At 40.9% G+C, this 14,202-nt stretch overlaps 1 protein-coding gene across 1 annotated transcript; it reads left to right on the plus strand.

The window, feature by feature from the left end:
* The first annotated feature begins 7,011 nt into the window (after positions 1-7,011).
* On the plus strand, positions 7,012-9,242 carry LOC149392998 (uncharacterized). The gene has a single exon (XM_089617712.1). The coding sequence runs from the start codon at positions 7,123-7,125 to the stop codon at positions 9,178-9,180; it is 2,058 nt and encodes a 685-aa protein (XP_089473838.1). The 5' UTR covers positions 7,012-7,122; the 3' UTR covers positions 9,181-9,242.
* The last annotated feature ends 4,960 nt before the right edge of the window (positions 9,243-14,202 follow it).

The following is a 14,202-nucleotide window of genomic DNA, read 5'->3' on the forward strand; positions in this document are numbered from 1 at the left end:
ATGCGTGTGTGAATGTATGTAACTATGTATGAATGAAAATGAAAAATTAAGACCAAATAAACATAACAAAGGACGTCTCTACTTTCCTTAACATTTCAATTTTCATGATTCTATTTGTCCTTGCAAAAAATATAATCATTATAATAATATATATCTTTTGGACCATTAATAATTCTGGTTAGTCAACGTGAAGTTTTATGGAAACATACACATTTGTATAAAAAAAATCAGGAAGGTGAATCAAAACTAGCTATACAAAATCACCTTCTCCTTATATATATACATATATATATATATATATATATATATATAAATATATATATATATATAAATATATGTATGAATAATTTTGTGTCTCGGTTTTAACACAGCTAGCTAGCTAGTTGTGGAACAATGGATCCGGTGACACAAACCCTAGCTTTCAAAACCAACGACAAACGGCTGATAAGAAGAACAGCCTTGATAATCACTCTCATAATCATCTCAGGTTTTTCCATAATTCGTCTCACATCGACTCTACTCACCCACGTCCCTCTCTTGCCAACCTTCACGCTCATCTCATGCCGCCGCCAAAAGAAAAACCCATCTCCACCCAAACCTCTACGACCTAAACGCCAAGTTCATCGTCCACAACCCAAACTCCAACGCAGTTCTCGTCTTCAAACCCCGTATCTAAAACCAAGTTTGGTTTTAGATGGAACCCCACACCTTTAAGATGGTATCAGAGCGGGGCCCATTCTCGGTTGTGGGCTACCTAATCGGGCTTATACTTCACGCTTCCAGTGTCTGTGCCGATGTGTGCCTGTGCCTGGGCGTGTGAGGGGGTGTATCAAGGATAGTCCCACATCGACTGGGTATTACGATCCTGGGCTCTTTATAAGGTTTGTGGGTTACTCCTCTAATCACCAAGCTTGGTTTTATATGGAACCCCACACCTTTAAGACCCCGCGATGACGTCACCGTCGTCGAGCTCCCGGAGAACACCGCCGTCGCTGGCGGTGAGGAACGCGGCGGTGGTGATCGGAGCCTCCGGCTTCGGGTTCTCTGAGGTCGGGTTCAGGTTCTCAGGTCGGGTCGAGTGCGCTGGCGAGAGGGGTTTTTGGTTGAAGAGGGAAATAAGGGTCGAAGTGGTTTGTGAGGAAAGGAATGTTTTGGTCGGAGATAATTACGATAATGCCACTGGGGAAGGAAGGCCGGTTTTGGGTCCGATGGGACGGTGTCTCGTGACGGGCTTGTGGTTTAGAGTTTACGAATGGACTGTTTGGATGGCTTTGTTGGCTATTCTTTTTTTCTCTGTCGTTTTCTTCGCCTTGCTTGCCATTGAATGGACAACGCACGAGTTTGTCGCGGTAACTATATACGTATTACGTACTACAACATTTTTTTTTTTTTTTAGAAACTTTAAGAGTAAATATTAATTCTGTTTTCTTCTTTTGTAAGGTTATGGCACACTATGGTATTGCCTGGCAGACTAAGGACGTCGGCGATGGAGAGGCGGTCAAGAATGTTTAGAATGGAAAAAAGACAAACACGACATGCTTAATTTAACTTTATTTTAAAGTATTATTCACGTTATGATTTCTAAATTATATGTTTAAGAAATAGTTTATATTTGTTTTAACCTTTATATTATTTTCGTTAATGTATTCCTTATGCATATTGCGCTATGTCTTCATTTTTCTTAATAAAAAACAACGCTTCAAAGTGAAAAATGACACACACTACTCTAGTCTCGTGAGCAAAGTCAAGGCATTGAAGTAAAGAAGATAACCAAATTAAAGAGCCATCCAAAAAAATTCTCAATTTCTATTGGTTGATCTTAATGGCCCATGACCCATATGCCTTGGCTCCCTATAAATACCCGCCCATACACATTTTTTAGATAAGTTACTTCCAACTTAGACTGTACAAAATTATCTCTCTTTTTCTCTCCACACCTCATCTCTCTACAATTTAGAGATGAGATGAGACCCCTCATCTTGTTTAGCTCTTCGGACTAGTACTGAGCGTCGAAGCGCATGGCAGGCAATTCTTTCGCGCCCCATGTTATCGTCAATAGTCATACATGGATATGTGCGAAGACATTCCTTGTTGGTGCAAGCAACAATCACAAAAAGCAGCAGTAATTCGATTGGTCATGACAATACTCCACCCGAGCTTCGCTGGTAGGGAACCTATTTGAAGATCTCGAGAGCTTCAACGAGTGGTGCAAAAGTATCTTATATCATTCTGGAGGACACATCCCAGAACTATGGTCAACATTGACTGTTTTAGCCTACTAAATATGAAAATGACCCCTAAAACCCTTCTTTTCTCGACCACCAATTTTAGGGCGTACAAAGAGTATCGAGACAAGAGAAGCTGCAACAATACAACCACAACCTATGGTATCCGGTAAACAAGAACAATGCATTACTGTAAGCAAGAAATTAGACTAAACTATTAGCAAAAATAGTAATAAATTTGTGGTGATAATAATTGTTACTTTGGGCATTATTTTTTTCTTGTTCAACCATTCCACAATCAACAAACATACATATATTACACACATTCATTGGTCTATGTGCTACTTCCTGTAAGGATGAGTTATTTGATAAATTACATAGCACTTTGCATTTCATTAATTGTATTTTTATCTTCTGTATTTCAAAAGATAGAAAGATTCGAAGAGCAACTTCAAGGCATAGAGTTGCCTAAATTTAACGCTTCATAACCAAATTATTATTATTTTTTTTCATCTAAATCATTTATTCGTCACATACAAAATAAATCATTCCAATGTGAGTAGCACTAATAATCGTTCACTTTTGGTCACTATTTACTGGTTTCTTTAGTCTACTGTTATATTAAAACTTTTATGTATATAAAAAAAAAGTGCCATCCTGCTTCTACATTACACCAATGTGTAATATATTGGTGAGCTTAAATCGCCCAGAATGAGAAATATAGTTATGTTATTTTTGCCTCACGTTAGCTTTGAAGACGTTGAGCACAAACCTCATGTCATCACCATAAGGAAAACTAGGAAAGTCACTCTAACCAAGTGTAAATTTGTAATACAAAAAATTGGCTGCTTAAGCCACAAAATGTGTATCAATTTAAAATTGGCCAAAGTTTTGTTAATAATCCGTAAATAGCCTAGATGCTTACGTGGCAGCTCATTTATGAAGGATTTTTTTACTGATTTGTCTTTGTTTGACCGATTTAGTAACTTCTTTTTTAGGCAGTTTTTTTGTTTGAAATTTGAAAAAAAATTCGGCAAGTTTTAATTAAACAATATTCAATATTTTGCGAGATTTTTGAAAATTCTGATTCAAAATTTTAATTTTGAATTCGTGCAGGTAGTTATTATGAGCGCATATTTTTAGGTTATTAGTTTCTAATTTTGTTACAAAGTATTTACTGGAAATCTGTTAATAATAATTCTATTTATTGAAAATATTTATAGTTGATATTTGTTGAACGCTTTATTCAAATACATTTGGCCGCCAATAGTTGTTCAAATTTTTATTTTTCCAGGATTCAACGTTTGAAATATTATTCCCAGAAATCATAACCGTCCCAAAGTATGTTTTGTATTTACAATGAATATACTGTAAATATGCTTCTTATTTACAATGAATATACTGTAAATATGTTTTGTATTTACAATGAATATACTGTAAATATACTTCTTATTTACATGAATATACTGTAAATATGTTTTCTATGAACAAAAAAAAAAAAAAAACTGTTCTTCGCAGTGTCGCAGATCGGGACCTTGGACGCAAATCGCGGAGATGAGGACGAAGTGACGCTTTAACGGCGGTGGTGACGTGGTGGTGGTCGTGATTATTAGTGGTGGTCGTGATTATTAGTGGTGGCGGCGGCCTGAAGGAGGTGCTGCCTCTCGCGGAGTTGGAGGCGGGGAGAACCATTTCACATGCACGCACGCCCAGAACTATTTATGGCTGTGAAATCAACTCTCCGGTGCTCTCTGCGTCGTTTCCCGGTGTCTCCTCTCGGTCCGGCATCCATGGCGGCTCGTGGCTGTCCTCGTTTTCTCGGCTGGAACATGCGCGGGTGGTGCTCGGTCTCGGCCATTGATGGCGCGCAAGGAATGAAAAAGAAGATAGGAGAAGGAGATGAAGGAGACGATGACGATGAGAGAGAGGAGGGGGGTGCTCGGGCTCGGCCATTGATGGCGGCCAAATCCTCTTTTTTTTTTTTTTTCCTGAAGAGCAGTAAATAGCGTCCAAATTTGTGGTGCGTGATGTTTAAATTCGTTTGTTAATGCATTTATGGAGTTTTAAATGCTCCATTGATTTATGCAAGGTAGTTATGGTCGAATTTTTTCTTTCCATTTTAATTACGACGCTGAAAATAATGGGCGGGAATAACAAAGGACAATCTCGTCCAAATTTGACTGTTAATAAATGACACTGGCTATTTACAGCTTATTAACGAAAGGTGGGCTTAAAAAAATTGCTTATTTTTTGGAGGCCATTTAACTTAATTACCCACTATGACGTGTTAAAGAATCAAAAGAAAATAATTGCATTATACTCACTAATAACGGTTACAAGACACTAGATCTACACATACAGAAGAGAGAACATTAAATCAACACAGACTCACGGCTAAAAAGAAAAAGCATATGAATTAGAACATCACCACCATTGATTATGAATGAATAACAGATCACCTTGGAAATTTAAAATTCAAAAACAACCGTAGGGGAATATTCCTTCAAACCATTAGGTAAATATATTTACGGTTTGATATTGCTAAATAGTCAATGTTTCGTAAATTTTAAGTAAATAGTCATTTTCATATATTTACAGACGTAAATATTAGATAAATATTAGATAAATATCACTTCCATTTATTATATTGTTGCGATATTTTTATAACTAGCACGCAAGCGGACGTATCGAACAAGTAATAGTGTTACGTAAGTAACGGATATCGATCCCACAGAGACTAGTTACTCTAGCGATTTTCTAAAACTTGATGCTAATTAATTCCAAGTAAAATTAAGAAGATGGTTGTAACAAAAGCAATAATAAAACTAAAGCAGAGAGTTAAATACGAGTTTTGCAAGAAGAGAAAGTAGGGGTCACGATTTCACCGGAACTAACTAGGACGGGGGTTTCGGGCTCGAACAACAAAATCTACTCCTATGGATGCTAATCTCACTCTATCAAACTTATTCACTAGCCTCTCTCGAGTGTTCTAGCAAACCTATGCAATTGACGGATTATTGTCCTCTCGGCATCTAATCCTATTAAAACAATCACACGCAATGAAACAAGAGTTAAAACGATTACATAAATTGCCTAGATTTTCTAACCTAGGATCAACTATGATGACATGAACAAAAGCACGATTATTTACTCTCTCTCGAGTAGCTAAACAATCCTAGATAACAGTTCTAATGGTGATCAAGCACTAGAAAGCATAACGAACAATTCATATCAAGCAATCCATAATAACAAAGCAAACAATGATTATCTAACCCTAACGAGCCCCCCAACCATTATCAATCCCGGCTACATCGCAACCCCAAAAGAAACTTAGCCTTTAATGGAATTCATAATCAACGCTAAACAAAACAGAATAATTAAAAGCACTAAAATAAAGATTGAAACCAACACAGAATTCATATTAAATAAAATTGATGTTCAACAATAATTTAGAGCAATAAAATAAAGAAATGGAAGAAAGAAGAACGATTGAATTCGGAGAAGGAGAACTCGTCGGGTTGTCAATTCCGTTGAAGAACGCCGTTTCCTCTTTCAAAAGCTCTCAAGAACAACCAAACAATAAAAAAGAAACTAAAACAAAAAGGAAGGTTTGTTTTTCAGAGCTTAGAGTCTAATATATAGGTCAAAGGGTGATTTTCGGAGCATATTGGGCCTTTGGAGTGGTTTAATTCGCCCAAAAACATCAAAAACGGAAAGTAAGTCCGTCAAAACCCGAAGGAGGGCGCGGCGCGCGGTCGTCCTTGCGCGGCGCGCGGTCTGAATTCCAGGTTATGCGCGGAGCGCGCATAAGACTCTGTGTATTTTCATGATTTGCGTTCCCGTATGCGCGGCGCGCTGTCGTTGATGCGCGGCGCGCGGTCTCGAATCCTGTCATCGCGCGGCGCGCGTAGTCGCCAATTTTCTTGCTTGTGCTTTTTGACTCTATTTCGACCGTTTTGTCTCCAAATCCCGTCCTCTTTCCATGAAATTGATTGTAGACGCTCTATTACTCATCTGAATCTGAAACTACTCAAAAACCTACTAAAAACCATTAAAATACTTGAGGACTCGTCGGTTTTTGGTTCGGGAAATAGGAGTTTTACGCGTGATTAACGCACCTATCATATATCACGTCATGTTTATGATTATTTACCTAATTTTAAAAAATATTGGTTATATAACAATTCCAAACGTTTTACTTAGCTATTTAGCAAATTTGAAACAAATCAGAGAAATAGGTAAGTTAGTGGTTGTAATTCCAAAACTATTAATCATTTAATTGAATTTAACTTTTTAACCAAAATCTTATAATACCAAAACTATAACCAAGTTTATCAATAATCACAGTTGCTTGTTAACATGTTTGTCAATAAACACAATTATTTATTTACAAATTTATCAATAAATAATCATTATTTTAATATTTGATAAATTATAATTTTGCAATTAGAAGTCATTAATAGATTTTTATTTTTTTAAAAATCAAATGGTTTAACCCAAAATTGACAAGCAAAAAAGCCTCCTATTTTTTTGTGTTGCCTGGACCGGGCCAGATAGTATATATGCCATGCCATGTCATGTATATAAATTATATTACATGTACATGTCATGTCATGGCATGGCGTCACAAGCGTAATACTAGCCAAAGCCATTTAAAATTCCAGAGAAGACTGATCTTGCGGTTGCGGGAATAATAATTAATGAATTTTCTAAGCAGGAAAGAAATTTATGTAATAAATAAGAAAATTAAAGAAACAAGACCGTGTTCCCCAAGGAAAAAAAAAAAAAAGATCATGACCCGTCCCCTATAAATTTCAAACCATTCTACACTCTTTCAGAGACAATCTAAACCCCAACAAAAAGAACAAGAAACAGAAAAGAAAAAACCCTTTCAACAATGACGATATCATCTCCGTCCCCACGCCTCCTCTTGGGCCCACCGGAGGTCGTTCGCAACCACCGCGAGCAGACCCAGATTCCGGCGATCCCTCCCTCAAACGCGTTCATGGACCTCATGGTCGCCCATTTCAACGACCCCGATGAATCCTCGTCATCGACAGGCTTCACCGAGAACGGTTCGGCGACGTTTCTCTCCACCGGAAACCCCTGCCTCGACTTCTTCTTCCACGTCGTCCCAAACACTCCCCCGGAATCCGTGGCCACGCGCCTCTCCGCCGCGTGGGCCCACGACCCCCTCACCGCCCTCAAGCTCGTCTGCAACCTCCGCGGCGTCAGAGGCACCGGAAAGTCCGACAAGGAAGGCTTCTACGCGGCGGCGCTCTGGCTCCACCGCCACCACCCCAAAACCCTCGCCGAAAACGTCGCTTCCTTGGCCTCCTTCGGCTACTTCAAGGACTTGCCCGAGATTCTCTACCGCCTTCTAGAAGGCCGTGACGTCAGAGCCATCCAACGCGCCGAGTGGGCCCAGAAGAAGCCGCCGAAGCCGTATTTCTGCCACGGTCCGAAACGCCGGTATCGAACCACAAAAGACGGAAAGCGTCGGGTTTACTATTTATCGCAGAAAAAGGGCTCTTCTTCGCGCAAGAATAGAGTGAAAGACCTGTCTCTCTCGCCGGAGACTCGAGCTCTGATGGCTCTGAAGAGGGATCAAGAAGAGAAGGAGAGAGCCAGAGAGCTGAGATGCGACAAGGCCCGAGCCGCGGCGGAGAAGCTTCTCCGGCGATACGAGGAAGACCGAGACTTTCGATTCTTGCACGACAAGATCTCCGACCACTTCGCCGAGCGCCTCGCGGCCGACCTCGAAGAGACGAGATCCAACCCCGAGAAGCCCTCGATCAGCCTCGCGGCCAAGTGGTGTCCGTCGCTGGACTCGTCGTTCGACAAATCGACTCTCCTCTGCGAGAGCATCGCGAAGAGGGTCTTCCCGCGGGAGAGTTACGCCGAGTACGTCGGATTGGACGAATCTCACTACGGCTACAGAGTCCGAGACCGGCTGAGGAAGGAAGTTCTCGTCCCGCTGAGAGACTCGCTTCAGTTGCCGGAAGTTTACATGAGCGCAAATCGATGGAGCTCTGTCCCTTACGAGAGAGTCGCTTCCGTGGCCATGAAAAACTACAAACAACTCTTCATGAAGCACGACCCGGAAGGCTTCGAGGAATACCTCTGCAATGTCCGTCGAGGAACCGCCAAGATTTCCGCCGGAGCTCTTCTCCCCCACGAGATCGTCTCAGCCGTCCGAGGAACCCGCGTCCGAGGAACCCGCGACTTCGAGTACGAACGAGCCGAATCCGACGGAGACGACGTGGCGGAAGTTGCGGAGCTTCAATGGAAGAGAATGGTCGAGGATTTGCGAAAGGAAGGGAAGATGAGAAACTGCTTGCCCGTCTGCGACGTCTCGGGAAGTATGGGCGGCGATCCCATGGACGTGTCCGTGGCTCTCGGGCTTCTCGTTTCGGAGCTCAGCGACGAGCCGTGGAAGGGCAAGATCGTAACTTTCAGCGAAAAGCCGGAGCTTCACGAAGTCAGAGGCGAAGACGATCTTCTGTCGAAGATACGGTCGGTGGAGAGGATGGGATGGGGCTACAACACGGATTTTCAGAAGGTGTTCGACCTGATCCTCCGCGTGGCGGTCCGCGGGAAGCTCGGGGAGGACGAGATGATCAAGAGGGTGTTGGTGTTCAGCGACATGGAGTTCGACGAGGCCTCGCCGGGCAGGCCGTGGGAGAGCGACTACGAGGCGATCGTTCGCAAGTTCGGCGAGCACGGGTACGGGAGAGCCGTGCCTCAGATCGTGTTCTGGAATCTGAGAGACTCGAGGTCGACTCCGGTGACGGAGAAGGTCCGAGGAGTCGCGTTGGTCAGCGGGTTTTCCAAGAACATGTTGAAGCTCTTCATGGAAGACGACGTAGAAACCCCTTCCGATTTGGGTCCGGAGACCACATTGCAATGTGCTTTGGTGGGCGAGGAATATCAGAAGCTTGTTGTAGTCGATTGATTTTGATTGATAAAAAAACAATAAATCATACTGAAATTCGTATCTGTTCATTTCTTACCTAATGATCAATCTTTCTGGTGTGAATATGTCTTCTCTGATCGTACATTTCACTATTTCTCTTTGGCATGTCTAGTTATGTACATATCAGATCAAATAATTCGCACCCAAATCACACATTTGCAGAGCTTCTAAAGTTGCTTATAATTACACTACGTTTAGAAAACCCCTCTTTGCCTCCATTTAAATTCGTTATTAGAAATGTTGGATTTAAAATAAAGAATGGTTAACCATAGTTTAGAGCTATTATATTATAAAAAACGAAAGGCATTCTAACTGGAACAGGAATGCATCAATTGTCGTCGTATTTCAATTATCCTATTTATTTTATGAGAAAAAACCTGAGTGAGGTTAGTAACACAGTTCCTCCGAAAAACATTATAACCAAAACCTACCTGATCAGAAGCAGCAATAACATACCTGAGAAGCAGCAATATTTTGATTTGTTTCAAATGTTTGGCGATTCAAGTCTGCTAAACATATTATATGTTTGTTCACCGAAACCTGATCAAGAATGAGAAGACGAAAATGTACAAATTCCATGACAGCACGCAGGTCAAACAAATTCTATGAAGTTGCGAGAATTTGATGATAAAAAAAACTCTACAACGAAACAGTATTTCATCGAAACTTAGACATACACGGGTCAAATAAGTTCTATGAAATTCAGAGAATTTGATCAAAATCTACAACGAAAAACTATTCCATCGAAACTTAGACGATACACAGGTCAACCAAATTCAATGAAATTCCGAGAATTTGATCAAAATCTACAACGAAACAGTATTCTACCAAAACATTGACAAATGATCAAAATCTATAACGAACTGGTGCTCAATCAAAATCTAGAATCCGTTTGAGATCTTCATAGATTTGGGAATGGGCTTCGATCGCCGGGTTTACCAGCGGCCTGATTCGAGCACTGGTATATTCTACAAAATTAAAAGGCAACAGAGTACTTTCTGAGCGTCAAATGGCTGCTTTTGAACTTTGTTATTGTGGGGGACCACAAAACTTTTCAATCTGTCATTTGTTTTTTTATACATACAACATATTCCTTATAATTAATAATATTAACCTTGAAGACTTTAGATTTATCACATGTCATGTCACATGTCACTAGAGTTGTTTAGGACTTAAATTTCAACAATTTTAGGGTCAACACTTAGAACCAAAATTCGAAATACCGTTTTCCATGCCATTTCGAGTCTCCTGATTTATAAAAAATCGAACGGAAAAAAATATGAAAAAGACAACAAAAACGTTGATTTCAAATGCGGTTTTTGTGAAAAATCGACATGCCCATTGAAAACCTAACAGAAATTATGTTTCAAAATAAACTAATAGAAAGATACTTGTAAATATAGTCTAAATTTTAAACACTAAAAATATACCCCTATCAAAACTCACACCACAAAATGCATCAAAGCGAAAATAGTAAGTGTAAACATTACAACCTATCATCAAATAAAGATGTTCCGCACTAGCTAAAATAAAAAATGAAATGCAGTAATAGGATCTTGATGTGGATGGCCCGGTTGGATAAGTTTATTTGACTTTCTTGAAGCTCACAATATTGGCACCATATGAAATGTCTCATGTACAATAGTTTGAAGTTTTGAATATGCTTGTTGTTGTCGGCTTGATCATACTCCACGGAAGCACTTATGAGTGGATATCTTGGTACACATGCTATAATGTGCTCGACACCGAATCGATCTACGTGTACACCAAAGGTATGACCCGTACTTCTTTGCGTATTAATTGTGGTACTCCTATTGGATTAAGATAAAGGTAAAAAGGTTAAGTATAGGAACCGTTACTCATAGTTTCTGATGTAGTGAATGACATAGTGTCGAACTGAGACATAAAATGATCGACATCGTAGTCACTGTCAGATGACATGTACGACCCCATTCTTCTTTGAGTTCCACCGGATTACAATTTCAGGTAAATTCCAACATTTAAAATATATATTTGGGATCATAAACTTACTTAAAAACAGAAATCAAATGGTTGGGAATCTTTTTTTTAGTCGCCGGGAGGTTCGTCGGAAAAGTGGTGGCCGGAAGTCTCCAAAATATCTGAAAAAAATATATAACGTAGATCGTCATAATACAAACGACATTAATGAACGAGATTATATTAGATAAATCAAATTAGTCACTAAAGTAAACAAATGAATTTGGGTTTAGGGTTTAAAAAACAAACCTAGAAAACCAGATTTTGGGGGTCGGACGTGTTTGTTCTCTTGACAGGATACAATGGGGGTCGGACGAGTTGAAGTCACGGCGTTCGATGGAAAGTCAGATTTTGGTGTTTGGAGTACCAAAATCCGTGCCCTGTTGTCTCACCACAAAGTGCTTATAGCACTAGAGCCCAAAGACGAGCTCTGGTCCGAGGAGAACAAGAAACGAAAGGCGGAGATCGATGAAGAGGCGCACAATCCCCTCATTCTCAATCTTGCCGACGAAGTAATCAGAAAGGTTTTTGGGTGTACTACTCCTCTTACCCTATGGAGTAAACTCGAATCCCTTTATTCTAATCAGTCTGTACCTAATCTTGCATATCTTAAGGCTTCTCTTTTCTCTTATAAAATGGATGCTGGCAAATCTGTCGATGAAAACCTGGATGAGTTCCTTAAGCTTACCCTGGTGCTAAAAGGAACTGATCATGCGTTAGATGATGTCAGTACCGTTATGATCTTGATGAACTCTATCCCAGACAATTTTCAAGTTGTCAAAGATGCTTTTCAATATACTGGTACTGTACCAACTTATGATCTCTTCTGTTCTGCTCTCAAGACTCGAGAACAAGAACTCAAGAATCATAAGTCTAAGTCTGGTTCTAACCTGTTTGTTAAGTCTAAGACGGGAAATCGAGATAAGGGAAAGAAAGGAAAGGGGAAGGACAACAAGTCCCAGACAGAGACCAGGAAGTGTTATCACTGTGGAAAAACTGGACACCTGAGGAAGAACTGCTTCAAGTGGCTTGAGAAGAACAAGCCTCCGGGAAACCCTGAGACCAATCTAGCCTCCAGTTCTGGTGGAGCTCAAGAAACCTCTGAAGTCCTGAATGTGACCACCAAGTCCAGGATTGATCAGTGGATTCTTGACACTGGCTGCTCGTTTCACATGAGCCCTCAAAAAGAATGGTTTACCAATCTTTCTGAGGTCTCTAATGAGACAGTTTACATGGGTAACAATAATGCTTGTGATGTTGTAGGTATTGGATCAATCACCCTGAAAATGGCAGATGGTAAGTTGGTCACCATGACCAAGGTAAGGTACATCCCTGGACTCAAGAGGAATCTGATATCCCTTGGAGTCCTGGATGATGAGGGGTGTACTTATTCTGCTCAAAAGGGTAAGTTAATGGTCTACAGGCAAGGTAAGAAAATCTTGAGCAGCACTAAGGTTGCTGGTCTGTATATTCTAGATGGCATTACCCTTGATATGCAGGAAAATTGTGCAGCAGTGGCTCAAGACAATCTGTCAAGCACTCAGAAGTGGCACCTGAGGCTTGGCCATATGAGCCAAAAGGGTCTCACTGCCCTACACAAACAAGGTTTGTTAGGTAATGACTCTATCTCTGATCTTCCCTTTTGTGAGCCTTGTGTTATGGAAAAACAACACAGGCAGAGTTTCCCAACTGGGACTCATCTGTCTAAGGAAATCCTGGATTATGCTCATGCTGATCTATGGGGTCCTGAGTCACATGAGTCTCACGGTGGGAACAGATACTTTCTGAGTATTGTTGATGATTTCTCTAGAAGGGTTTGGACTTTCCTTTTAAAAACAAAAGATGAAGCTTTTTCAAAATTCAAAGAGTGGCAAACCCTTGAAGAGAATCAAATGAACAAAACTCTGAAAGCTCTAAGAACTGATAATGGCTTGGAATTCTGTAATGCTGAATTTGACCTTTTCTGTAAGGACCATGGCATCCTTAGACATAGAACCGTTAGGTCAACCCCTCAGCAGAATGGTGTTGCTGAAAGGATGAATAGGACCCTTCTAGAGAGAGTTAGAAGCTTGATGTTCACCTCGGGTCTCAGTAAATCCTTTTGGGGGGAAGCCTTAGCCACAACTACCTACCTTATCAACAGGAGCCCAAATAGGAACCTTGACCTTAAGTGTCCCATAGAAATCTGGAGTGGCAGAAAACCCCAGTTAGGGCACCTTAGGATCTTTGGCTGTGCTGCTTATGCTCACACTAGGGATGGGAAGTTGGACCCTAGATCTCTGAGATGTGTCTTTCTAGGTTACCAACAACAGAGTGGTACTAAAGGGTATATGCTTTGGGATAAGAGCTCTCAAGGGGTTAAAATCATAATCAGCAGAGATGTTGTTTTTTATGAGAGTTCTTTCCCTTGTAAGATCAACACCGAGCCTAGTGTTCCTCCTGAACCTGAAACCCTAAGTAACCCTATTGAGGTGGAGCTAACCAACCTAGAGAACCATGTCCCTGACCCTCAACCTGAGCCTGATCCTATTGAGCAAGGCCACCAGGCCCCACCTGATCAGGAGCCTGATGATAATGCTGAGCACACTGATCAGGTGGAGCAACTTGAGAGGTCCGCTCAAGAGGGTCTAGAAACCTACCAGCTGACTAGAGACCGAACTAGGAGAGATATCAGACCACCCTCTAGATACTCTTATGCTGACCTTGTGTTTACAGCCCTAGTTGCAGCTCATGAAACCCAGAACTCTGAACCTGAAACCTACCTGGATGCCATGAGTTCTAAGGAGAGGGTTAAATGGCATGAAGCCATGGTTGAGGAGATGAATTCTCTGAATGTCAACAAGACCTGGATTCTGGTTGAGAAACCTAGCACTCAGAAACTGGTGGAGTGCAGATGGCTTTTCAAAATCAAAGAGGGTCTATCTGACACAGACCCTCCTAGATTTAAAGCCAGGTTGGTTGCAAAGGGCTATACTCAGAGAGAATGTATAGATTTCACATAAA

Source organism: Urtica dioica, chromosome 6, assembly GCF_054948205.1.
Source record: "Urtica dioica subsp. dioica isolate 48M chromosome 6, U.dioica_male_clone48M_v1_H2, whole genome shotgun sequence".
NCBI lineage: Eukaryota > Viridiplantae > Streptophyta > Magnoliopsida > Rosales > Urticaceae > Urtica > Urtica dioica.

Bases quoted from the DNA above. Each gene is read 5' to 3' on its own strand.
- LOC149392998 (XM_089617712.1), top strand. From the start codon at position 7,123: ATGACGATATCATCTCCGTCCCCACGCCTCCTCTTGGGCCCACCGGAG.